The 27,864-nt window shown below is 43.4% G+C and overlaps 1 protein-coding gene across 3 annotated transcripts; it reads right to left on the bottom strand.

Annotated features, from left to right (window-relative positions):
* Nucleotides 1-29: 29 nt before the first annotated feature.
* Nucleotides 30-27,864, bottom strand: ric8a (RIC8 guanine nucleotide exchange factor A). 3 transcript variants are annotated; one of them, XM_061721585.1, is made up of 16 exons: nucleotides 27,654-27,864; nucleotides 19,943-19,990; nucleotides 19,493-19,510; nucleotides 15,848-16,061; nucleotides 12,942-13,060; nucleotides 12,749-12,829; nucleotides 12,449-12,548; nucleotides 12,146-12,333; nucleotides 7,964-8,058; nucleotides 7,718-7,868; nucleotides 5,872-5,967; nucleotides 5,643-5,787; nucleotides 3,935-4,079; nucleotides 3,161-3,280; nucleotides 492-640; nucleotides 30-397 (listed from the first exon to the last, which is right to left on the bottom strand). In XM_061721585.1, exons 1-15 carry the CDS (start codon nucleotides 27,741-27,743, stop codon nucleotides 499-501), a joined length of 1,752 nt encoding a protein of 583 aa, XP_061577569.1. In that variant the 5' UTR covers nucleotides 27,744-27,864; the 3' UTR covers nucleotides 30-397; nucleotides 492-498. The 3 variants fall into 3 exon arrangements, with proteins under 3 accessions (XP_061577569.1, XP_061577568.1, XP_061577570.1); XM_061721584.1 differs by having other exon boundaries at nucleotides 30-640; XM_061721586.1 differs by lacking the exon at nucleotides 19,493-19,510 and having other exon boundaries at nucleotides 30-640.

Here is a 27,864-nt window from a genome sequence, read left to right as displayed (position 1 = left end):
CCAGAGGCACTGGTGTCATTTTAACACTTTATAATTGTACAATAAGAAGAAAAAAATACATTAAACGTTTCAGAGAAGAATTTTTGATCTTCAGTCTTTAACGCTAACTTATCCATCTGCTGTTTCACTCACAAAAATAAAATATCTGGAGAATAATCAAATTCATTCTCTTCTGCTGCTTCAAACATCAGAATCTGAGCAGCGCTAGTCGGCGTTTATATGTTCTGTAGCTAATGAAGAGTAGGAACAAAAACGTCACCAGGTTCTCGTGAGCAGACCTTCAGCGTCACACAAAAGACGGCAGCGAGTTTCCCCGCTGAAGGTGTTGCAGGTGTCTGGATGATCCTGGATCTCTGGGGCAAATGTAGGTAACAAACCCCTCCTGCTCTCCATCACCCTGCAGGAGGACGCTACGTATGAATATCTAAAACAGTAAGGGGATTCTCCGGCGCTGCCGCGGGTCCTGGACTGCCTTGTGTCGTTATGCTCACGTCTCCGCTAGTCTTCTTCACCACTGTCAGAATTAGCTCCTTGTTCTGGCTGCACCACGGGATTGTGGGATGGTTTTAGCAGTTCCTTTGAGGTCATCTCCCTCATCGTCCCGTCCATGCCGAGCTGCATGGGCTGGATCACGCTGCTCCTGCAGGGAGGGGAGGAACATCCTCAGATAACAAACAGTGAGGTGAAAGACTGAAAGGTGTTGCTCACGCTGTCTGCTGGTGGCCTAACATTTAATCATGTCTGTTAGCATTAGACTAATACCCAGTACTGGAGTTGAGGGGGGATTCAATTCAATTCAATACAATTTTATTTATATAGCGTCTAATACAACAAAAGTTGTCTCTAGACGCTTTCCAGAGACCCATACCCAGAACATGACCCCAGAGCAGTTACCGGATGAGGGGGGGATGGCATCCCCCCCTGAAATAAAAACAGTCAAAATCTTCCCCCCTGTAAAACTGCCATCCCTTATGTCATTTCATCGATGAATGTGGTTTTACTGCTATTTCAACATTTAGAGTCATCACCAGAAAAATAACTTATTTGACAATTTTCACCTGTTTCAAGTAAATTTTCACTTGAAATAAGTAGAAAAATCTGCCAATGGGACAAGATTTATTTTCTCATTACAAGCAAAAAAATCTTGTTCCACTGGCAGATTTTTCTACTTATTTTAAGTGAAAATCTACTTGAAACAGGTGAAAATTGTTGTTTTTTCCAGTGATGAGTCTTGTTTTAAGTGTAATGAGATTCTTTTACTAAAATGAGATATTTTAACTAGAAATAAGACAAATATTCTTGTTAAGATTTTAAGTTTTTGCAGTAATCCATTTTACTTATCCTGTGAAGGACAGTCATATTGATAAGTTCAGAAAACTGTTTTTTATTGTTGTGTTTTGATGTATTAGATGTAAGCCCAGTGGATATTTAAAGCTTACAGAAGGCTGCATTTAACTGCTGCTATGTCATTCCTGCAGTATTTCTGCAGGTGTCTTGGTCAGTGCTATTATTTGTAATATATTATATTATTTGTAATCAGCACAAATTATCTGTCCCCGTATGATAAAATCCACCATCCCCCCTGATTTTTTTTTTACAACCCAAGTACTGCTAATAACCACAAACTTTCTGGCTCCCACAGACAGATGGATCACATCACCTCCTAACCTGTCCTCCAGTCCATGTCTCCATCACCCTGTACAAGACTCAACAACTGTTATAGGGTGTCAGGGACCAGACTGCAGACCTGCAGAAGGCTGGAATGGAGGGCAAAACCACCAGCAAGAATCCTGGTGAAAAGGAGGTGGTGGAGTTTAAAGATGGAGCCACTCCAATGCGACGTTTGCAGCGACGTAACTGATGTTTGCAGTGACGTAAGGACGTGGCTCCCCTTAGCACCCGAGCTATGAAAAAACAAACGGGTTTCAGCTGGTTCACAAGTTGAATGAACGAGTTGTGAACCAGCACCAGCCCTGGAACCGGTTTGGTGGAAAAGGGGCATTTGTGAAAGCACTGATTACATGTTACACTGTCTACTCATTGGCAGTGTTGCTCAAAAAAGTAATCCATTACATATTACTAGTTACTTTTTTTAAAGTAATCCCTTACACTACTTAGTTCCTGGTTGCTGAAAGTAACTAGTTACATTACTAGTTACATTACTTTTGGATTACTCAATACGCAATATCACCTGAGCTGCACCATAATTCGATTGCCAATGAACAACATATACAGGACTGTCTCAAAAAAATTAGAATATTGTGATTTTCTGTAATGCAATTACAAAAACAAAAATGTCATACATTCTGGATTCATTACAAATCAACTGAAATATTGCAAGCCTTTTATTATTTTAATATTGCTGATCATGGCTTACAGCTTAAGAAAACTCAAATATCCTTTCTCAAAAAATTTGAATATTCTGTGAATCTTAATCTTAAACTGTAAGCCATAATCAGCAATATTAAAATAATAAAAGGCTTGCAATATTTCAGTTGATTTGTAAGGAATCCAGAATGTATGACATTTTTGTTTTTTTAATTGCATTACAGAAAATAAAGAACTTTATCACAATATTCAAATTTTCTGAGACAGTCCTGTAGTTGGAACCTTATTACTGCAGTGCCCAGATCAGCACAAATGTGTATTTGTAAAGTCCCGTAAAATCACGTAAAATCACGTAAAATCACGTAAAATCACGTTAAGTCAAACAAGTGTTGCGCAACGCGTGAAGAAGCATGAAAGGCAAGTTTGATTTTCTTTTCTGTTCTCCCGTTCGACATGTAGCTGAAAAGCTTAAAGTAACTAAAGTAACGTAATGTTTTTTGTCTTAGAGTAACTATAATGTGATTACCCAAATTACAACTGTAACGCGGTACATTACTGCGTTACTGGCGAATGTAATCTCGTTACAGTAACGCGTTACTTTGTACCGCGTTACACCCAACACTGCTCATTGGTAAGACCGCTGGAAACCAACGAGGAACATCCAGTCTCCAGAGGAAAAACTGCAGGTTTCTTTACCGACCACCAGGGTCCAGATCCAGACCTCCAGTTCCGCTACCGACCACTAGGGTTTAGATCCAGACCTGCGGTACTCCGACGCAAGTCTTTCTGATGTGGAAGGCAACACCCTGAGCAGAGAGGTGCGTGTTCTGACCTTGATAGTTTGTCGAACATTTTGACCAGCTTCATGGCCTCAAGCTCCTTCTGCTCCTCCGTCATTCCGTCCATCGGGTTGGGCTGGTCTTCCTCCACAACTCCTGTGACCGGGTTTATACTGGAACAGGAGGGACGGAGAGGCTTCGTCAGAGAACAAGTAAGGAAGCAGCTGATGAGTAAGATTCAGTCTACAAAACTTGGGAGAGAAAGTTGAGATGATATGGAAACACTTATTTGACCAGTATGAAGCAAGATGTTTCCTCTCCAGAGCAGGATTTGATCAATATTCCAGGCATCAGGAATTCACTCTCACACGCACACGCACAAAAACTGACAACTGCTGCAAGATCCACATTCACATATGCTGGTAAATTAAGGCAGTAACAACACAAATGTATGTAGACACAAAAAACAGCAGAAAAGAAAGGGAAAAAGCACGTAAAACTCTTCATTAGTTGGTATCAATGACTAAATTACTCTTGGGTGTTGTGAGAATGAACGGAAACATTACAACATTACAATGATAAAAGTTTTCATGTCTAAAATAACTTTTGACTTCTTGAACGAGTAAGAAACGTGACATATCCTGGTTCATACCGTCTACACAGATTTATTTATCAAAGGACATGTAAGAATCAATTTTCCTTTTTTCATATTTCCCTGATCCATATCATCCGAACTTTGTCTGACCTGTGGTTCTCTATCGTGGACTGTTGGTGAACGTGCTATGAATTGTGTCTAGTGAGTATTTCTGTGTTGGGATGGGACTGACTGGGCCTTCGCCTCCTTGTACTCCTCCGTCTCAGAGTCTTCATCTTCGGAGTAGATGCCAGAATCTCTTCCTCCTCTCAGCAGTCCTCTGGCAGCGAGCAGACCCGCAGCATTCCCGTATCCCGTGTACTTAATGAACCTCGACACTGGAAATAAAACCACAACCCTTAAACTGGCAGCAATTTAAAACAAAGGAAGAAATGTATCATGTGATCCGTGAAGAACTTTGAAGAAACACCAACACAGACGGGACAAACAGCAAACTTCCAGTCTGAAAACGGCCAGTTCCTCTACTGACCACTAGAGGCTGGCTACAAAATAACACCCATAAGATGTCCAACTTCACAGCAAATCAATTGATAGTGCAGGAGAACCTGCCTGGTAGCAGCCAGCAGACTTGTCGAGAGCCAGATTGAGCAGTGAGCTCCACAGTACCCTCTTGTCCGGACTCTGCCACCTCTCAGGACAAATGACAGATCACCAAGTGGTGCGTCTACTAACTCAGACCAAGGAGTCAAAGTCACAAGTCAGTGGGCTGATCAGATGTCACTAAATGGATGATGACTAGATGGATGGACAGGTGATCACAATGACTTTATGCCAACATCAGTTAGCAGTCTAGCAGCAGCAGTCTAACCAGAGAGATCTAGACCTTCTCCTCCCCTGACACTTCTTCCAGCCCTTCCTGGGGGACACTGAGACATTCTCAGACCAGCTGAGAGTTATATCCTCCAGTGTGTCCTGGGTCTGCCTGAGGGGGTTCTCCCGGTTGGATACGCCCGCAACAGGCGTCCAGGAGACATCCTATACTATCCTATCCCATTTCAATTTGAAGGGGACCTATTATGGCATCTAATACCTATTTTAAACAGGCCTTGAATGTCTTAAAAACAAGCTTTTGATTGTTTTTGCTAAATAAATTAGAAATTAAGCCTCTGAGCCATGTCTTTATCTTCTCATTCTCAAACCTCCTTCTCTATGTGGGATTCTGAGTGGGCGGGGCTATGATAATGAGGCTCTGTGCTGATTGGCTGCCTGAATGACGCGATACACCGCTACGAAAAAATGGCGGAAGCTCCGGCCGGCAGAGTTGTTGTTGTTGTTCCGGCCAGAGTTAGTTGTGGGCGTGATTTTTCAGGTTCTGCTCCCGTCGTTACGTAACGAAAGGGAGCAGAATCTGAACGGCTCGTAGATCCACATCACACTGGACGGCTCATCCGGGCGGCTGTACAGACACTGCAGAATTTGGTTGCTTTCCTCCTTCTCTGAGTTGGCAGGCTGAGGGGAGACCACTTTATATATGTTAAAGCAAGAAAAAACCTGTTTTTCATAATAGGTCCCCTTTAACTTCTCACCTTTCTCTTGTTCCATCGTTTCTCTCACTCATGAACAAGACCCTGAGGAACTCTATATCTTCCATTGCAAGCAACACCTCACTCTGAGCTCATTCCACCTTCCAACTGTTCAGACGTATGGGCAAATGCCCAACCTTGAGAATATGGTCTTCTGTGGTTTCTCGTCCCTGCTAAATCACCCCCAACTGTAAACTGTATTTAAGAGAGAGGAAGAGCCCCACTCAATGACCCCAACAGGACCGCATGGAGTCCTGAGGCCGCCAACCCTTACATTCGTCCATTTTTGTGGAGTGGGGGTGTGGGGGATGTCATTGAAGCATATCAATCTAGAAAGCAGATAGTTGTTTCTCTCACCGCTTTCTTTGCAGAGAACGAAGAGGAACTCTGCGGCACAGTCCTTGACGTCAGTGTCGATGTGCGTCATCAGACGAACTATTTTATTCCTGAGAGTACTTCCCACCTCTGGCCTGTTCATCACATCACGGAGGGGGGGTAGCACCTTAACAAAGCACACACATGGAAACAGGCCGTCACACAGAGACCTTGCTCGTATGTGGCATATTTGCCTCGGCCAGGTACTGACTTTAGAGCGCAGGAACTTCCTGGTCTCCCGATGGATGCGAGCACTTTCAGTCAGCAGATTCAATGACGGAATGAGGGTTTCCTTCAACTTCTGGCCCTGAAACACAGGGAACCCAGGTTCTCTTGGTCAGAATCGTCAGTCTTGTCCACAGAACATCAGCTTTTTAATACCAGTGTAATTTATTTATTGAGAAAACTTACACATATTTACTTATAACTAAACTCTACCATCAAACTTGTCCCATATGAGAAAAGGGTGGGATGGTCCCAGGTGGGTTTGACCACATGTTCATGGTGATCCTACCTGTGTTTTTTCATATGGAGTCTAAGTGGGATCTACCTGTTTGGGCAGGGCCCAACTGGTTTGTTTTTTCTAATGTGGGGTATATTTTACTTCCCGTTTCTTAGCCTATGTCCATTCAGCCCACTTGTATCCCTCCTGGCCTCACATATTTCGTACACATAGGCTTATTATTTGGGGCCCATAATACTATCGGAATAGGAAATGTCGGGTAACTTCTGGCTCTAAACATCCCTTTCACTTCAGGTATCAGGTTTCTCCTGATACTTTTGTAAATGTTACAAAACAGATCTGGGAAAATTCATAGCACGCATCATATGACCAAGCTGGTAGATTTGGACCAGTTCTACATTGGTGAAAGACACACATCAGGGAGACGAGTACATTTTTATTCTTACAAGATAAATCAGGATTGTGCAGAAATCTCACTGAAAATGCACAAGTACTTACATAGTTGCAGTCGTTTAGCATCACTTCCTGTGGACCTCACTTGTCCTTGGTTGAGTTTCTCACTCCTCCGGCCCCCCTTCCTCCACCCTCAGCTGATTATCTCATTTCTTTGAGCATTTTGACAACAGTGCTTTTTTTATTGGTATTTTTAAAGTCAGCTAGCTTAGAATGGCCACTGGTTCTTCTCCATTGCATCACAGCTCAGCTAGCAGGCTAACATGTATCAAAAACATGTAAAATTAGTACCATCATTTTATATGATGTGTCTTGAACATGGATTATAAAACAATGGACAAAGCATTAGGTCATGTGACCCGTTGTTTTTAAAGAGCGGTTTTGCAGCCTGTTTTTCTTCGTACAGAGTGCAGCCATGTTGCTCTGGAAGCCGACGGGATCCCGCCCACAATATTTCAATTAAAGTTAGCGGTGGCTCCCAGCTCCTTCAGCTGTTCGGCTGAATCCCGCTGAAATATCTTACCTCGACGTTGAAATCAATACCATTGCGTTTATTAGCTGAGCTGACTGTCAATTAATCATATTAGAAATAAATGTATTTCTTTATATAAAGTCTCCTGACGCGGTACAAAAACATTCACCTCCCTCAGTTGTCATTGAAGACAAGAAAAGAAAACACTGGGGGAAACTTTCAAAGAGGCTCTGTGATAACCACAAATATTAAATCAGAACAAATACAGTATGAAAACATCTTTAAAATGCATTTTGTTACTCAACCATGAAGTTATAACTTCCTCCTTTACTGCTTCACCAGTACTTCTGGTTGTTGAGGTGAAATGCATTGTGGGATAGCTTGTCGTCTCCCCTGGATGTATTTAAGTAAAATGGGCGAAGCCAGAACATTCTGGGATTTGGACCACTCTGGTCTAGATGTGGACTGGATTGGAACAGAACATCAGCTAATGATGTTTCACAGAACTGTCGAGTACAGACGATGACATCTGAAGCATCAATACAGTTAATCTGCTCACCAGATTTGCTTCAGTGTCATCATGCTCAAGGACTGAAAGAAGTTTTTTAAACAGGTAAAAGGGATAGTCAGAGGGCCGCGGGGCATGGATCCCCGTCCACACAGTCTTACCCGGTCCAGTCTTTTCTCCATGTAGTCCAGCAGCATATTGACGGCGTCCATGTTGACCCCCATGTATTCGATGGAGCCTTGCTGCACCTTGGGCATCAACAGAACATCCAAACAGGGCAGGGGGAGGTTACCCAGCAGGTTCACGGTGTGGCTGATTAGACAAGAAAGAAGTTGTTATGTGGTGCCCTGACAGGGAACCAGAACAATGATCGAGAGGGATGGACAGGCAACCCGAGCACCACTCACCTGTGAAACTCCTCGGTGCGCTCTTCTCCATCCGCATGGCTCATCAGACAGTGTCTCAGAATGGCTCCTAGATGTCTGTACTCAGCTGCTGCTTCCTTCAAACAAACACCGACATGTTTTCTCTTCAGTCACATTCAGTACTCGAGTTGTAAAAAACAAATCAGGGGGGATGGTGGATTTTATCATATGGGGACAGATAATTTGTGCTGATTACAAATAATATAATATAAATAATAGCACTGACCAAAACACCTGCAGAAATACTGCAGGAATGACATAGCAGCAGTTAAATGCAGCCTTCTGTAAGCTTTAAATATCCACTGGGCTTACATCAAATACATCAAAACACAAAAATTAAAAACAGTTTTCTGAACTTATCAATATAACTCTGTCCTTCACAGGATAAGTAAAATGGATCACTGCAAAAACTCAAAATCTTAACAAGAATATTTGTCTTATTTCTAGTTAAAATGTCTCATTTTAGTAAAAGAAACCTCATTACACTTAAAACAAGACTCATCACTGGAAAAAACAACAATTTTCACCTGTTTCAAGTAGATTTTCACTTAAATAACTAGAAAAATCTGCCAGTGGAACAAGATTTTTTTTGTTTGTAATGAGAAGATAAATCTTGTCCCACTGGCAGAATTTCCTACTTATTTCAAGTGAAAATTTACTTGAAACAGGTGAAAATTGTCAAATAAGTTATTTTTCTGGTGTTATTTTTCTGGTGATGACTCTAAATGTTGAAATAGCAGTAAAATCACATTCATCGATGAAATGACATAAGGGATGGAAAGGGGGGGTTGCAGTTTTACAGGGGGGATGATTTGGACCGTTTTTATTTCAGGGGGAAGCCATCCCCCCTCATCCCCCCTCAACTCGAGTACTGGTCACATTCTTACAGTTAACACCTCCTCTGTAGCACCTTTACACACTTCCACGCAACAATCTTGTTATAAGGTATTGCAGATTCAGCCCTCTCCAGCTGTGCATGCACAGTGATCCCAGACACCTCTCCAACACTTTCACCCAGCATTACAAAGTTCAGGATCTAAAGACCTCCCTTGCTCCTGCTTGGTGGCCCAGACATCTGGTCATTGATCTATTCAGGTTCCCCTGCTTGTTCCAGCGAGATACGCTCGGCCGGGCTGGCCTCAGTCTCCCGTCTTTGATGGAGTTGACGATGTCACCACGACTGGAGGAGGAGCTTCTGTGGGAGAGAGATGCCAGCCTGACTTCAGCTGCTGGAAACACCTCCAGGTCGCTAAGCAACAGCAGCAGGGTTCTCTGGGGAGCGAGGACTTCAAGTCAGGTGACAAATGTCTCTTCCTCTCCAACTACTGCGCTTGAAAACCTGGCTTGTTTGTTTATTTTGTTACATTTGCCTCTTTATTTCATCTGATCGCCACTGTCAGACGGCTCCCTTGGCTGCATCTCCCCCTTCCCAACAGAGTTCATCCCCAGCTGGAGTCTGAGTCTCCGAGTCTCTGATTCTCACCCTGCTGGACTCCCAGTTGCCAAGGAACAGCACTGTTCTGGCCGAGACGGTTGTTGCAGAGGAGCAGCAGTGTGGAAGCAAGAACTGTGGGTAATGTGGGTCTGGAAATGTGTGATGCAATGATTCTCGTTGAGGAATGTGCACTGTTTTCTTTCTTAATGTGTCAATTATAGTATATCGGAACATAGCAGTTTGTTATCCTAATTAAACTTGGAAAGTGTTCATACTGAGACGATGAAACCATCAGAATATAGCACATCTAGCACACGTGTAGACATTCTTCATCCTGCCTAACATTCCAGGCTACCTGGTAACTCCTGGTCGCTTCAACAGGTCACAATTTAGTGTTGAACATTTGTTCTTTAAGGGTACACAAAATGAGCCTTTTACATTCATCAACCATGACCATCGCTGGTAAAGAACAAAGCCAATGGTACGAGCAAACTGGGAACACGACGGGAAAATAACAAAACTCCCCGACACGGAGCCAGAGTCCAGCTGGACCGGCTGTTTTACAAACTTTGCAACTCAACTTGGACCACTAGCTACTCTGTCCTGACTGTCCTGGTGGGACGATGGTGTCGTCCTCACAGAAATTGATATCTTCAGTCACACTTGGTTCTGGCATTGATGTCTCCATGTGGACCACAGAGAACATCCCAGTTTGCAGCCTCCAAACATCCCTGCAGAGTTTCTTTCAGCTTCCTATGACCCCTTCCTCTCAGTCCTCCTGGTCCCAGGTTTCCTCTAGATGAGGGTTTGTAGGTGGAGAGAAAGACCAGATTCTGACCCGTCTTGCAGAGAGCAGGAGGTGCAGAGGAGCTGTCTGCATCTCTGACGTTTGCATAAAACAAATCCAACGTTCAATTCTCTCTGGTGGAACTCTTAACAAACTGTTGAAACATCAAAATGTTCTAGAGAAACTTGGTGGTAACCACAAGTGAGAGCTGGAACAGCGCTGGTTGTTGTAGAGTTGCAGAGCTGATGACGTCACTAAATGGAGCGATGTCATCAGAGTAGATGGAACGGAGGAAAAAGGGTTAACCACATGGACATATCAATGGAGATGTAGAAGTTCCCCTCAGCTATGGCAGTGCACCATACCACAAACCTCACTGTGGAGGTAACTGCCCAGTTTGCCGCAAAGCCTGTGGAAATACAAGGACAAGTCCCTGCCATTGCTTTTAGGACTTTGGGACTGTCCTGGTAATAAAACCCGGGGGGGGACTACATCATACAATACAAAAGATTTATTTCTTGGACTCGTGCGTGAAGGAGGCTAAAAATAGACAAATATTTGTTTAATATGCTGATTGTAGGCAAAAACGTATACCTAATACTAATTGGACCCTCCTATGTGATTTCTTGCTTGTGTTGTTCTCTCAGATGTAAGTTGCTTTGGAGAAAAGCGTCTTCTAAATGACAGTAGTAGTAGTAGTAGTAGTAGTAGTAATAGTAGTAGTAGTAGTAGTAACACATGTTGGGAATGAAATGTAAATAAAGACTAATTGAATCCCAGTGACTGGCGCAGAATTGCTAAGAGGTTTTAATAACACTTTGTATCAACCGGTTCTTAAACCAGCAGCCTTCCTGCTCCACATCTGGATGTCCTCCTTGATTCTAGTCTGGTTGGAGCTCGGCCTATGTGACGTGGCTCCTGTCTCTGATTGGTTGGATGTCTATCCAATGGTGTTCAGAGACAGTTTCTTCCGTGTCCGTTGACACCGCCCCCTGGAAATCAAAGTCCAGCGCAGAAGAACCAGACTGGTTCTTTGGACGACGGAAAGTGGTCTTTGCCAGGCCCTCGAAGTGATAGATGATCATGAAGTAGGCCCTGTCTCAGAAATACCTCCACGCCTTCTGGTTCCTCACATTATTGACCATGTTGGTGGGATTTCTGCTGGCCAGTAACTTTATCTCCTCACATTCAACATATGTCTATATGGATGTCACTGAGAGGAAACACGAGGAAATCTTGCTTACCCCTGGATTACTAAGGTGGTTAATGTCTGTAGTAAAATAATTGGCTCTGCTCAGGTGACTCTACACTATAGAGTCACCTGAGCAGAGCCAATTATTTTACTCCTGTAGAGTCTACAGGACCTGTATAACAAACAGCTGTATAGGAAAGCAAAAACTATCCTATCGGACTGTTCCATCCTCTACACCAAGAGTTTCAGTTTCTCCCATCAGGTACACTGCTCAGACTTCCACTTGTCAAAACTAGCAGATATAAATATTCTTTTGTACCTTCTGCATCTCCCTTCTCAATTCCATGAGGAAAAGGTAGCTGTTGTGGGGCTTGGATCTTTATATTTAAACTCGTTGTCCTTTTTTCTATGTGTATATATGTATATATATTGCTGCAAAATTAATTGGCCCATTGGGGACAAATAAAGTGATTGATTGATTGATTGATTGATTGATTGATTGATTGATTGATTGATTGATTGATTGATTGATTGATTGATTGATTGATTGATTGATTGATTGATTGATTGATTGATGAAGTCTACGCTGTATGCTAACGTGGGCTACGCTGCATCAGACCTATGGTAGTTAGCTGGTACAACGCCTTTATTTGTTCTGTAGCGTTATTCTGGATTCTTGACGAAGACACGTATTCTTAACTCTGGTAAATATTATTAGCACTGATATTATGAGTGAATTTTCTTCATTACCTCATCCACCTTACGTCTGTTTGTGTCAAATGTGACATTGAAGAGTATTTTCAGTATTTCCATGGCCAGCTCCGTCTGCTGCCGGCTCAGTGGGGGGAGTTCCTCGGGCGGGACGCCCTCAAACCCTGCTCTTGCTGTCTCCATGGTGTCCGGCCAGCACAGACCCAGAGTGGCTTCCAAGTGGTTGCCTAGAACATGAACGGAACGGGAAGATCATGAATCCACCTCACTTCAGGTGCAGTCAGAACTGGTGGGCTGGAAACACTGATCAGAGCGGTACTGGTTACACAGGACATGAGTTACCCAGGAGGTTGACGCCGTGGAGCTCCTGAGCCAGCTGAGCTCTGACGTCCACTCTGAGGGCAGTCAGCAGGAAACAGAGCCGCAGATCAAAGAACCGGACCTGGACGGATAGAACAAGCCACTTCACACTCATGCTGGTTCTCCTGAGTAAAACGTCCTTTGGAACCAAATAAAGTATTAACTATTTTGGTAATATAAACTATTTTCCATTAGAGGCAGTTTTATCAGAGTAAATAAGGTTGACTATGTTCAACCCCCCCCCCCCCAATGGTTTCACTGTTCATCCATGAAAATCCCTACCTCTTGGTTCCAGGTTGGGTCGTGACATTGCTTCATTCTCGCTGCTACACCTTTAATCAGCTGCAGCTCTGCTGCCACCACCTGTCATCCATCATCACATCCACCCATCACATCCATCAACACCCAGATTTGGTAGATTAGAACCAGTTGAGTCTGGTTTTACACCGTGATGAATTGATCCCAGCAGTCTGACCTGTCCCGTCTCATTGTGAAGCAGGATGTTACAGATGGATTTCAGGGCTTCCATGATCACGTCCTGATCCGGGTTCTCCTCCACAGCTAGCCCCTCCCCCTCTCCTCCTTCACCGTCCACTGGGAAGAACAAAAGACCACCACCGTCAAGAAGCTGGTGGACATAAACATTCTCACGAGACAGATTTGGACAAAAGTTGGTGATCAAGCCTTCTGTCTACGATTTACTCTGAAGGTATTTCTCTCCATGTGGTCAGTGGTCTGTGTATACACACACACACACACACACACACACACACACACACACACACACACACACACACACACACACACACACACACACACATATACATACACACACATATATAGATAAATACATGTACATATATGTACACACACAGAATACACACTCCAATTCCAGTGAAGTTGGGACGTTGTTCAAAAAGTAAATAAAAAGAGTAGAATACAAATATTTGCAAATACTTTTCAACCAATATTCAACTAAATACTCTGCGAGGACGAGATAACTAAGGTTCAAACTGATCAACTTTGTTGAAGTTTATAAATAACCACTCATTTTAGATCAAATGTCTGCAACATGCTCCACTAAAGCTGTGACAGGGTCATGTTTCCCACTGTTTTACGTCACCTTAACCCAAAAAGTGTTTAGGAAATGAAGACACTTGAGGTTGTTACGTATGCCAGAAGAACGGAGGGATTTCTTCCTGTGGAGGATGAATCAGTATGTATGTTTGCAGGGAGACAGATCTGGGAGACAGGCCCAGACTCCGGGGAGATGGGTCTGGACTAGAGATGCCCCGATACCGATATCGGTATGGGGGCCGATACTGCTCTCATATACTCAACACAAAAAATTCTCTGATACCACGCACCGATACCACTTCATTGTTGTTGTAGTTACTGATCAGCAACTCTAGGGGGAGATGTTGAGCCGCAGTCAGCGTGGTGATGAGAAGAGAGTGATACCCATGAGTGAGACTGGCAGCGCCATTTCAGGCAAGATTATTAATGCAATGCAATTAATGCAAGCGAAATGTCAGCAGTGTGGACATATTTCAAAATGAAGAACGACGACAGAAGCAAGGCAGACTGCAAGCTACGTGCTGCTAAGGTGTCAAGAGGAGGAATTTGATAAAACATCTCAAGACACAACATAAAGCTGAGTATACAGAGTTTGCTAATGCTACTGCAACACCACCACATCTAGAAGACAGTGCCAGTGTGGAGACTTTTTATTTACACAGAAAGATTATTTTTTGTTTAAAATAGTTATTCTACTCATTTTATTTATTTATATTGAATTTATCTGTTGCAAATAAAACCTGTCTTCCAATTCATTGCATTTTTCATTGCATTTTTAGCCTAGTTATTTTTGTGGTAGAAGTATTGGATCGGTACTCGGTATCGGCAAGTACACAAATTAAAATACTCGTACTCGTACTCGTACTCGGTGTGAAAAAAAAATGGTATCTGGGCATCCCTAGTATGGACTGCAAGGAGACAGGCCCATACTCCAGTAAGACGGGTCCGGACTGCAGGGAACGGGGTCCTGACTGAAGGGAGACGGGTAAGGACTGCAGAGAAATGGGTCTGGATCAAAGGGAGGTCAGGTTAGCACAGGGGTCTCTGAGCCTGGTCCTGGAGAGCTGCAGATTGTAGATGTTTCCCTGCTTCAACACAACCTTGATAGACATGACTGTGTCACCAACAGAGTTGTCCAGACCTTAACGACAAGCTGATGATGACTATTAATAAGAATCAGGTGTGTTGATGCAAGGAAACATCTAAAACGTGCAGGACAGGGGTACTCGAGGACCAGGGTTGGAGATCCCTGGTCTAGTACCTGCACTCTTACTAAAAAAGCCCTGCAATTGTACCACATGCAGAATATGTGTTGGCGTTGTCTTGCTGAAACAGGCAGGGACTTTATTGACAAAGACATTTCTTGGATGACAGCATGTATTGCTCCACAACCTGTATGAAGCATTAATGTTGCCTTTACAGGTGGTATGAGGATACTAATGCAACCTCAACTGTGTGAACTTTTGGACTTTTTTGCCCACTCAGTTGTTCACAAAGTGGTGAAGCTTACACATCCTTGTGTCATGGTTTGGTTTAAGTTCCTGTTTTATTTTGAAACCTGTGTCTTTGTGTTTCAGTTCTGTTTTGACTTTCCTGTTTCCCATCTGCCCTGATCGTCTGCACCTGTGTCTCGTTAACCCCTCTGTGTATATCTACTCTTGTCTTTCCCTTGCTCCCTGCTGGTCTGTACTGTTTGATTCCTCCGCGTGTCCTGTCAGGTTTTTCTTCTGCTCTCATGTTTGTTTGGTTAACCCTGCTCAGCAGCGCTTTAGGTTTTTGGTGATTAATAAACCACCATTTTTGGAACTCCTGCTCTCCTGCATTTGGGTCCCATCTACAACAATATGTTACACCTTGCTTGTGAACAACTGAGATGCTCCTTTCATACCCAATCATGGTACTCACCCGTTTCCACTCAACCTATTCACCTGTGTAATGGTCAAAAACAAAGCAAGTATTTCAACTATTGCTCAGATTTCCAGTGTTTTCATACCCCCATACCGGCTTTTTTAAATTTGTGTTGCAGATGTCAAATTCAGAATAAGTGAATATTTGAAAGACTTTTTTTTTTTTCAGTTTGGACGTCAGATATCTCGTCCCTGTAGGAACGCTAACTTACGATGTGGTTAATTATTTGTCCGTTTCATTTTCCATGTTGCGGTGCGGTGAGCCATGCTAATGCAGATAAGCCGTGCTAATGCCGTGCTAATGCGGGTGAGCCATGCTAATATAGGTGAGCAATGCTAATCCAAGTGAGCCATGGTGATCGCCTCATTTGAAAATGGAAATGTGGCCATGCATTACCTTGACCCTCAATTGTATGGCTGTGGTCAGTTGAGACGGCACCCTGCACCCCAATCCCGGCGTAGTGGGCGAGGGTGGACATGGCCGAGAGGCTGAGGAATGGATCCAGACAGTGTTTGTCTCTGGACAGGATTCGGACAGTTTCCAAACAGGCCAGCAGACACGAGGGTTGCAACTTCCTGTTTAGGTAACCAAGCACCAGTTCGCCCAGATCCTGCACCACACAACAATTAAGCAGTTAGACTGAAATTTCTCAAGCAGAGACTGTGCAGATTTTCACCATTAAATGATTGCAGTTTTCTTTAACAAAATCCATCTTACTCCAGATCTAAAAAGACTGGTTACCCATGACAAAAAAAAAAAAAGAATTCTTCCAATTTTACCTCACCCGCCCTCTTAGGAACCTGGCTAACTGGGTTCATAATAAAGTTTGAAACTTTATTTGAAGCACACTTTCTGCGTAACGCCCTGAGAGGAAGTTAAACCGGTGACATCTAGTAAATAAACACCATCTGGACTAAGTTAGACTGACACTGATGTTTTGAATCCAGTCAATCGGTAATTCTCTGAAGCTTTGATGTAAAATAAGAAAACTGAACACAGTAATTAAACAGACGTTGGAGAACAGTACAACATCAGTGTGAAAAGGAGAAAAAAAAAAGGCTCAGTCTGAAAGATACTCAGTCTAGTGATGACATGTGGTGATATAAATGAATCCTTTCATTCCTGATAATGAGGTCCTCGGGGGACTGAGGATAAAACTGATTGAAAACAATCACCTCTTGAAAGTGAACAAGATTTTAGATGGAGCAGGAATAAGTAAGACACCAGTTCCATCACGGGAGAACAATACCTTTGTATTCACTTGGACAACAGACTGGACTACAGTTGTAGTTGTCAAGGTTTTTAATGTTAAAATGGTAGTTTCTATTTCATTTGAATCAAAGCCAAATGGTGTTTTCCCAACAAAATCTGGCCACATTTCAGCTGGACAGCAACCAACTCCTGGTGAAAAAGTCCATCTATTCACAGCAAGAGCAAACATTTGTGGCAGCTGTTCTTTGTTCATTAGCATCCCAGGTAACAGATGCTAATGCACAATGGTAGCCATAGTGTTCATCATTCCTTGTTTTGTATAGTAAATGTAGTTGACTAGTTCTTTGTCTGTTAGCAATCACTTAACACATGCTAATGAATGCCAAAGTGTCTCTGATTCTAAGTTTAATAAAATAAACTCAGTTTTACAAAGTAAACCTAACCGATTAGCTGTTCTTTGTCCATTATCTTCACGGGTAATATAAAGGCGAATGGCTAATGGATAAAGTGTATTTTTAAGATTCGTAAATGTAGTTAGCTGTTTTTTGTTTGTTAGCATTGTGACTTCTTAGCCAGGTGTTTTCTTGTAATAATTGTGTGGTAGGGAAGGGGCGCTACTATAGACATACGTAGGACTGTAAATGCCAAACATTCTCAACTTTAGTCACTTTCATACATCACTTTAAGTGGCTATACATATGTTGAATAAAATAATTCATAACTAAACTGCATATGCTGATCAACGTAATGTGTGTATGTGCTAAGCTTGCTGTGAGTTTGCTCTGAATATTGCTGAAGGGAGCATGCTGTACCAGGAGATAAGAGGTTTCATCCTCCTGACCTTGAAAACCCAATAAAGCCTAGTCTCTCCCACAGAGTGGGCAGAACTCAGCGGGGCGTTGACAGGGCAGGCTGCAGAGTCTGTCTCAGGCTGATTTCTCCCTCTGCAGAGGCCAAACGGAATTCTGAGTCTTCTGTTCTCCTATAACTTTTCCAGCTCGATCAACAGATTCGGGGTGATCAGGTTCGATCACAACACCTACTTCAATTTCTTGTTTCAATTGGCTTTTTTTTTTTTTTTTTTACCTCATGTCACTTTATTTCCCTTTATTGTATTTTATTCCTGATTCTACATTTGCATTTAATATTTGTATTTGATCTTTTATATGTTTGTTTATCTGTTGTTGTAAGAGCTGCTGAATCCCCAGATTTCCTTCAGGATCAATGAAGTACCCAAGTACCTACCTACCTTCCTAAGTCCCTGTCTTTGTCCGTCTTTATACAGTTTGTGTATTGTCCATGCAGACCTACTCAAGGTTCTCCCACGAGTCCGAAAACATACTGTACATGTTAGCCTAACAGTGTTTTTTATCTACATAAAAACGAGTGTGAGTGATGGTCTGCTTGGGACAAGTTCATAAAAACAACATGGTCTCTGGCACAGACACAACATAGAAGTAGGCGATGATGTTGCAGGGAACTGTCACATCACTGCTTGTTCCATCATCAACGTCATTCATTTCATTTCATTGATTCATTCCAGACATGTCAAAACCATTGTACAGAGCCTAATAATGTTGAAAACTAGTAGGAATCTATTATGGAGCTAGAACAGTCTCATAATTCACAAATGCACAGGACAAGTTTTACAAATGCACAGACCGATTTGCAAATACACACACCGTTTCACACGTGCACAGAACATTTCACACGTGCGTAGGACAAGATATACAAATGTATTTTTGATGCACACACAAATATAACCTGATTTACAAACGTTTTTTTGTCTGTGAGCTGCGCTGGATTTGTGTGTGACTTTTGAGACTCTTCTGACGTGACTCGATCCACAAATAGGTTTTTTTTAACACGGAAGGATCTGCAACCAATCAGATGTCTTTCTTTGTTTCAGCCAATCATAAGAGCACACCCCACGTGGGTGACGCAGAGCAGTGGATAAAAATCAGATTAAAGGGGCGGATACACCTGCTGTTTGAACTGCGTTAGCACCGTTCGCTTAGAAAAGTGATTAATATTTCAAGTTGGTGGAGTAAAGATATCTCCGCTGTTTCTCATCATCAGATGTTGCATCGGCAGGACTTGGAGTGCAGTCTCCTGACGGCTCTGGTTGAACAGCCCCACAAACCATCTCTGATCGCGCTGTTTTCTTTAGATCACGAGAAAATCAGAACAGTGATCTCCTCTCCATCCTGTTTATTTATCTTTTATCTCCTGTTGCTGTTTATTTATCTTTACTCCACCAACTCGAAATATTAATCACTTTTCTAAGCGAACGCAGTTCAAACAGCAGGTGTATCCGCCCCTTTAATCTGATTGGTTGCAGATCCTTCCGTGTTAAAAAAAACCTATTTGTGGATCGAGTCACGTCAGAAGAGTCTCAAAAGTCACACACAAATCCAGCGCAGCTCACAGACAAAAAAATGTTTGTAAATCAGGTTATATTTGTGTGTGCATCAAAAATACATTTGTATATCTTGTCCTACGCACGTGTGAATTGTTCTGTGCATTTGTGAAACGGTGTGTGTATTTGCAAATTGGTCTGTGCATTTGTAAAACTTGTCCTGTGCATTTGTGAATTATGAGACTGTTCTAGCTCCATAATCTATGTCCTTGTTTCATTGACCTTCCACAGTGAATCCCTCATCAGGAAACCCATTCACTGTTATGCAAGCTAATTTCTATTGAGCCAATCAAATGTGTGCTATAGTTGATTTTTTTACATTTCAAATGTAGTCATGGTTGAAGGAAAATCAACAACACTGAGTTCTATGTTCTAACACTTCTAACCTCTGTTTCAGAACTTTTTCATACCTTCCGCAGGTTCTCTTCCTAGAGCGCCAAGAGAGCAAACATGAAGTGAGAAACAGGTGAGACACAGGTGAGAGACAGGACTGGTGTGAAGTGTGTGGAGTACATATCACGCTGCTTGTTACCAGGATATATAAATACTCACAGGTAGATATAAATATATCCTGGACCACAGCGATGTAAAATGTTTATGTCTGAGCTCTATATCTAGTTCAGGTTGCTAAAATGTCCTGATCACCCAGAAGGGAACTGTTTGAAGGAGATGGGATGCTCCTACTCAAAAACATGAATCAAGACAACTTCTCATGGTTCTGGAACACCTTTCACCTCCAGATGCCTTGATTCAAGCATTAGATGATTCATGTGACCTAGGTCCTAGGGGACTGAGAGTCTACACCACTGCAGATGGGAGGCTGTTCTATTGATTGGTGTCTGAAGGTGAGTGTGAAGTACCTGTCTGTCTTGTTCTTCTGCTCTGCTGAATGTGAAGCACTGGCTCATCTGAGGAAACAGAGATAGGAAGAAACAGAAGAACGTGAAACAGAATCGATGAGCATTGGATGACGGAAAGGAAGAGAAAGACAGGGAGACCCTCAGGACACCCCTGGATTATCACCAACATGTTAAACATCTAACAATTGTAGTATCTTAGGTCGGTTAAGTTTATTTATACACACAATAAATGTTCAATCAGAAAAATCACAGTTATTGAAAGTAAAATTACTCTTTTACAGATAAAGTTACAAAGTGTAACTTTATACTACCTACTGCGTTTTAATTGGAAATAATTATCCACCAATCTATCTATTAAATCTAATTCTCTATCTATTAAAGAACCAATCAATTTTGGCAAACATGAGATTCAATCCTTAAAGAAACATTATTAATTAATATAATAAGCATAAAAGTAATCAAACATGTTGCCGAAATGGTTTGTTATCAAGTGATTAGTCTTATGTTGTGAAAAACCCGTCGGCTCTAAAACATAACCCGCGCGAACCCACACCAACGGACCCGCATCCTCAGATACCAACAGACCTGCATCCTCGAACACCAATGGGCCTGCATCCTCAGACCTGCATCCTCGAACACCAATGGGCCTGCACCCTCAGACCCGCATCCTCGAACACCAACAGGCCTGCATCCTCAGATACCAACGGACCTGCATCCTCGGACACCAATGGAATCACATCGTCGGACACCAACGGACCATCATCATAGGACACCAACAGACCCGCATCCTACCACACCGAAGAACTTGCATCCTCGGACCTACATCCTCACACACCAACGGAACCACATCCTCAGACACCAACGGACCCGCATCCTCGAACACCAACAGGCCTGCACCCTCAGACCCGCATCCTCGAACACCAATGGGCCTGCACCCTCAGACCCGCATCCTCGAACACCAATGGGCCTGCATCCTCAGACCCGCATCCCCGAACACCAATGGGCCTGCATCCTCAGACCCGCATCCTCGGACACCAATGGAATCACATCGTCGGACACTAACGGACCTGCATCGTCGGACACCAACGGAACCACATCCTCAGACACCAACGGACCCGCATCCTACCACACCGATGGACCTGCATCCTTGGACACCAACGGACCCACATCCTCGGAACAGATATTAGTAGCCCTTATTTTTAAAGTGGTTAGACAGGAGATGGGTAGAGAGAGAGGTGGGGATCACATGGAGGAAAGAGTGACCAACAGATACCCGGATACCCAGCTGACTCATAAAAGAAATAAACAGCATAGCAAAAACTTTCTCCAAAAGAAATTTAAGGTAATCTCGACACTGGCCTATGATTTTTGGAGAGTTACCTCACAGTATCCACTAGTTTTTGTAATAGAGGCTCTTTAAAGAAATGAAGCAGGAAGAAATAAAAACACAAGAATGAAAGATGACTCACATGGATTCAAACAGCAAGTTTGTGTATTCAGATAAAGTGACAGGAAGCTGTAGAAGCTGTGGCATTCATTGGACAAAAGCAGTGATCTAAAACTGCTTCTTACCTGACGACAGTTTATATAAGCCCCACCCCCAACCACAACTCAGGGAGGCTTCTAGGGGGCCCCCTCAGTCTGATGCTGCTGCATGCACCTCTCTCTTTCTCTCACTCTGATTTATGTTTTGTTAAGTCTAGCTAAAATAGAACAATATATTAGGGAGAATAAAAACAAGATTCTAACTTTATAATTTCAGTATTTGTCAGCAAATACTGAATATCAAGGTTGATCTTGTAGCTTGGTCGCCCCCTGGTGGCCACACATCTGTGCCATCAGTACCATTTGTCCTGAAGCTCATCACTTTAGAAGCAGCTAGTTCCCAAGTTTAATCGTGGTTCTAAATACAATCCCTCCATATTCTGTACCTACTCAATCCTGTACAGGGTCATGGGGTCTGCTGGAGCTGTCCCAGCTCATTAAAGGCAATAGGCATGGGGACACCCTGGACAGGTCGCCCGTCCATTGCAAGTCCACTTTTATACAAACAACTACACATGCACCTACAGGCACTTTAGAATCTACAATTAACCTACCATACATGTTTTTGTACCGTGGGATGAAGGAGGAGTACCCGGAGGAACCACTACAAGTCGGGTCTTTCTTGCTGTGAGGCAGCAATGCTAACCACTAAACCACTGTTGACTGACACTGTGCTGTCCAATTCAGATAAATAGATAAGGTTTTCCCTCCGGCCCAGGTTTGTTGTCTAGAAACTCCAGCTACCTCTCCGCTGCAGAACGGTATTTAAAACTCATCAGTTCTACTGGCAGTGATCCTCTGGATTCATGATCATGTGAAGTACATTTAAAATTGAATGTATCTGGTTCTCACTGAGAAGCCCTGCATCCTTTTTAGGGTTCTATCTCAGTCACTAGTTCAATTAGGACTCAAAAGATATGTACATTGGATGTCCAATATGTGATATGAGTATAAAACTGTGTTGACATGATTGATCCTCTAAGACACTGGGATTCTAGCAGACGAAATTAACCTGAAAAGAGTGGCTGAAGAAAACTGGTGAAGGTAAATAACAGAGACTCATGAGCTTTAATGTCAAAGACTCCTGCAACGTTAAGCTCCTCATCTCTGAGAGCTCTTAAGTCAAATGAGATTTGACCAGGCTGTGTGTGTCTATTTGTGGATCAGAGAATCTAATCCTATTCCCTTCAAGATCATCTTCGTCTGTGGCTGAGAGACACTGCAGCAAGGTTCACCTGTGTTAGCATTCCTCACATGGGTTAGCATGGCTAGAGAACTGGTGAAATGAACCTTTGGCGATCTGGGTTGGCGATCCAGCTATGTCATCACAGCGTGAAAAATGTAACTTTATTTATGGTGAGCACATTTTTTTCTAAGATTTTGTGGCTCTAGTGGCCTTTATTTTGAAAGTGATTAGACAGGAAATGGGTGGGGGGGAGACACATTGCAGTAAGTGACAGGCCGGGATTTGAACCTGTGTGAAGGCAAAATCCTCTGGATACGGTCCACCCGCTCAACCCACTGAAGTATCCGGGGGCCCGAGAGAGAACATGTGTGCTCTGATAGCTAGAATTGGAAAAAAGCAAGTAGCAACTATTCTTTTGGGGGGAAAATAAACATGAGGATTAGTGGGACCTTGGTAAACGTTAGTTAAGATGAGCAGGTGTTTTCTAATTGGATGAATTCCTGTAACAGCATGAGGCTGCATCCATGTTTCAAAACTGGTGCCAATTCGCAGCTGGTAGTGCAGCCGTCTCACAGCAAGAAGGTCCTGGGTTCAATTCCTGCCGGGGATGCTGTGTGCGCTGAGTGCGTGTTAAATTCCCCCATGACTTCAGCGCCGGTTGGTGAAAGGCCCGGTTGGCCTTTCCGTGTGTGTCTCCCCTGGGTAGCTAATGTGAGCTCACAAAAACATGCAGCATATACACTTCCCCCTCTGGCCAGCTGGGGCGCCAGATGGGGTGGGGAGGATCTGGCCAGAATAACGTGATCCTTCCACGTGCTACGTCCAGCCAGAGAAACCCCACCCTGTCTGGTGAAAAGAAGCGGCCTGCTCACTCCTCAGGTTAAGGAGGAGACCTGAGCTCAGTGCAGGGCCCTCCCGGGGTTGGTAGAGGATGGCAATGCCCAGGACTGTCACTTAGATAGGATCACTGGGTGATAAAATGGGTAAAATGGGGAAAAAAATCTAATTTAAAAAAAACAAAAAAAAAACTGGTGCAGTTCCTCTGCTGACCACCAGGGTCTGGATCCAACAGTGAGTTCTGCACTAATCCACTGACCTCTATGTTTAAATATCCAACTTTAAAAACAGAAGTAAACATATTTAAAGTACAGACAACAGTTTTGTTTAGATTTCTTATCCATGATGACTGTACGGGGGAGTTTTTTTGCACCTTATCAAGTACGGTTATATTCAATTATGAGTTTATGCATAATGAGCAGAGTGAGCAGTGAATTAAAACTAATGTCCCTTTTCCACTAGTACCTACTCGACTCGACTCGGTTTGGCGCCTTTCCTTTAGGGGTCTACCCGTGCCGAGTAGATACTTTTTCTGTAACTATTCTGCCGAGGTTCTAAGCGGCTGAGTCGAGCTGTATCTGACGTCATCACACTACACGCCACCGATTTGTTGGGGGGTTGGAGTCAGATGTCTGAGTCAGGATGTGACATTAGCGAAAGAGCGACTCTGACGGCTTCTTGTTCATTTTATCCGACAGGCAATGGCAGCGCAAAAGTCTGTTTGGTGATCCAACTCTGAGGTGCAGATGTTCATAAACCTGGTGCTGAGGAGAGAATTAAAAAGGGATGTAGACGGGCGATAAGGAACGACAAGATCTACCAGGAGTTCTGTCACTTCATAGCTGACCGCGGCTCCAGCTGACTTTTCAGCAGCGCCGAGACAAACTAAAAAAAATTAAAAGGTGTCGCCGCTTGAAACTTCTCTCACTCTCATTTTTTAACTTGACATTGAACACAAGCCACAGACCCAGCAGCACGTATATCATCTCCTCCAGGTTCTACATCTTTAGTTTTGTTGTCTTCTTCGTTTAGATCACACGATCAAATACGTCACAGCAGCTTCGCTCCAACCCGCCTACTTGAATGAATGAATGAATGAATTGTTTATTTCGGTTACATTACATTATTTGCAATTCATACTTCTGCTGCAGGTGTGAATTGTTATGGAAAAGAAAGTAGGCCAGGTTGAGTCGAGCCGAGCTGAGATGAGTAGAACTGAGTAGGTACAAGTGGAAAAGTTCCATAACTGACATCTGCAACGCCGGGTTTGTCTTAAAGGGTAATGGTGAGATGGTCCCCAACCAGCCTTGGCCGGTTGGCGACCTTCACCCTGAGGCTGCTGCAGGCAACCCACCATCAAGGCCCTGGAATGAATGAGCTTGCCGTCGATTCAGCTGCCAGTTCTGGGTGGGCCATCTGAGATCGTGGTCTGGGTCATTGCTACATTCCAACCCTATACCACGATGAATGACTGTGGTAGAGTTAAGTTCCACATGTTCATTAAAAAGTTTTTGGTTCATCTGGGTAGGGTGAAGTCAGCTCTTGCCTAGATGGCTTCCATAAGTCCAAAAATCCTTTCCAGAAACCTTTTTGATGACATCACAGTCCCTGAAACTGGCAAACTTTCAGAGGTGGCCCTTAGTGGTTACTCAAGGAACCACATGTTCTTTCACTCTTTGACACTGTGGGCATTTAAAAAGTCTGTTTGTTGTCTGCACATAACCAACAGTATCTAGTCTTTGGTGGTGTAATTACAGACACGCGACACGGACACGCGTGACAGCTAACTACCACCTTCGTCCGACAGAATGGTGAGCTGCACACACGCCTGAAGAAAGACTGGATCAGACGCGTAGCCAGTAATGGGTCTGGGTGGCACTTGCCCTCCCACATTACTCACTGGCCCTCCCAGTCAACTTTGATCAAAATACATGTGTTTCACATAAACATATTCTTAAAATATTATATGAGAAAAGGTATAAATATAAACGTGATTTGTTGTTGACTTGTGTTCAGCCTTTATTGTTTTTCGTCTGATTAAAACTGAACTTTTGAAACAAGTTGTAGGAGCCTCGGGACATAATTGATTGCTCTGGTTCCGACAGATTGAGCTGCCTTTAGCCAGCAAGCTAGCCGGCGTTGCAACCAACTTTATCGCCACAACAATGGCTAAACAGAGGTCATTGATTAGTTATTTTAAAAAAACAAAACTTGAAGAAGACACGCCACAGTGCCTCGGACTGATTCCACCCAGCCCACTTCTTCAAACTCAGCCATGAACCACCTTCACAGCCAGGTTTGGGTGTTTTCCTGCAGTATGTTAAAGGGGACCTATTATGGCATCTATGCTATGCTGAATAAATAGAAATAAAGAAATTCAGCCTAAACCATGTCTTTATCATCTCATTCTCTAACCTCCTTCTCTATGCTGGATTCTGAGTGGGCGGGGCTATGATAATGAGGCTCTGTGCTGATTGGCTGCTTGAATGACGCGATACACCGCTACGAAAAAATGACGGAAGCTCCGGCCGGCAGAGTTATGCCTGAATTATGGTTCTGCGTTAAATCGACGCAGAGCCTACGCCGTAGGGTACGGCATAGCCTACGGCGTAGGCTCTGCGTTGTGTAACACAGAACCATAAATCAGCCTTTACACCGTGTCATAACTGCATGCGATGCGAGAGTGTCAGGGACAAAATCAATTCCATTGCTTTATTTTCTATTGGACTGTCCTAACTGGCCACAGCGCTGCGCATTGCGCCGTTTTTAGCTGAACATTTGTCGGACGCCCTGCTTCTATTTTCTTCCTGTCGCTCGCGTTGAAAGCCGGTTGAAAGCGCTGTAGGAAACGGTCACGGATGAGGAACGGCTGATCCAGTTAGTTGAAATGAGAAGTTATCTCTATGATTCCTCCTCATTTCACTACAAAAACCTCAATAAAGTGGCAGCTGCTGGAGGGAGATGGACAGAGAGCGTCTTATGTCACGCAGTGCGACGCGATAGTCGGACACGCTCATGCAGTTACACGGTTTTATAGTTATGGGCGTGGTTTGCATTTTGGTTACGTAACGAAAATACGCAGAATCTGAACGGCTCGTAGATCCACATCACACTAGACGGCTCATCCGGGCGGCTGTACAGACACTGCAGAATTTGGTTGCTTTCCTCCTTCTCTGAGTTGGCAGGCTGAGGGGAGACCACTTTATATATGTTAAAGCAAGAGAAAACGTGTTTTTCATAATAGGTCCCCTTTAACACATCTGCTGTTTGGGTTCATGTTTAGTTGCCACTTTGTACAGTTAAATTGTTAATTATTGTGTTGTAGCTGCAGAGCCAATGCACTGCCAGTTCAGCAAATAGGCTACAATAGTGGCAAATAGGCTACTGGCCTATATAGACAGGTTTTCATGTGATGTTGGTTGAGCATGTTGTGTTTAACTGTCATAATGCAGTTTACAAAGTAAAATTGACACTGTGTTTAATCCGTCTGTTTGTCATTCATTTGTTCGTTCGTTTCGTTTTCTTCTTATTAGTATCTTTTGTTTCTGAAGTCTGCCTTTGTTGAAAAGGATAGGCAAAATAAGCCATGAGGCTTCAGCCTATACCTTTTTGGTCAAAAAAAAAAAAAAAAAAAGGAAATGTGTACATATATATAATATATATATTTATACCTGTGTGTATACTGTACATACACAGTGTGTATATGCAAACATCTTAAAATGTAAATGACCAAAACAAAATAAACTAAACTAAACTAAACTCATGTTTTCTGCTTAAAAGTTTTTATAAGTCCGCTGTTTGTGGGACAATATGGCCCACCCGTTTTTGTCCTGGCCCACCTAAAAAAGTATTTCTGCCTACGCCACTGGAGTCTGCAGACTGGTTCCATCCTCAGCGTGATGGGGGGAGGAGCCTACCACACCTGTCACTGTTCAAGAGGCGGGGCTTACCTGGACAGGTGAAACCTGTACTGCTCCCCCAGTGGTCATAAGCAACACTGACGTCACTTCTAGATATAAATGTCTTCAGGCTATATTTGGAGCTCAAAATGACAGAACGGTCAGGTGAAGTGATGGCAGCCGACTCTCTGATAGACAGTCAGCTCAGGCGAACGTAGTTGCAGGTGAGCTGTGACGTATTTACCTGTGTGTTGAAGCTCTGCAGGGCCGCCAGCGCGCTGTCCTGGCTCCCCGTCTCCATCTGCTCAATCACGGCCCCTAGATCCATGTCCATGCTCAGATCTGTGCGGCGGTGCTGCGGATCTCCAGACAACGATGCGTGTGTGTTCGGGTGTATGCGTGCTGGCTGGACTAAAGGATACCTGCTGTCTCCAGAAGGGATCCGCCCACCGATG

Source organism: Cololabis saira, chromosome 5 (genome assembly GCF_033807715.1).
Source record: "Cololabis saira isolate AMF1-May2022 chromosome 5, fColSai1.1, whole genome shotgun sequence".
Taxonomy (NCBI): domain Eukaryota; kingdom Metazoa; phylum Chordata; class Actinopteri; order Beloniformes; family Belonidae; genus Cololabis; species Cololabis saira.
Note: the sequence above shows the minus strand (reverse complement) of the source record. Positions and strands in the feature narration are given on the sequence as shown.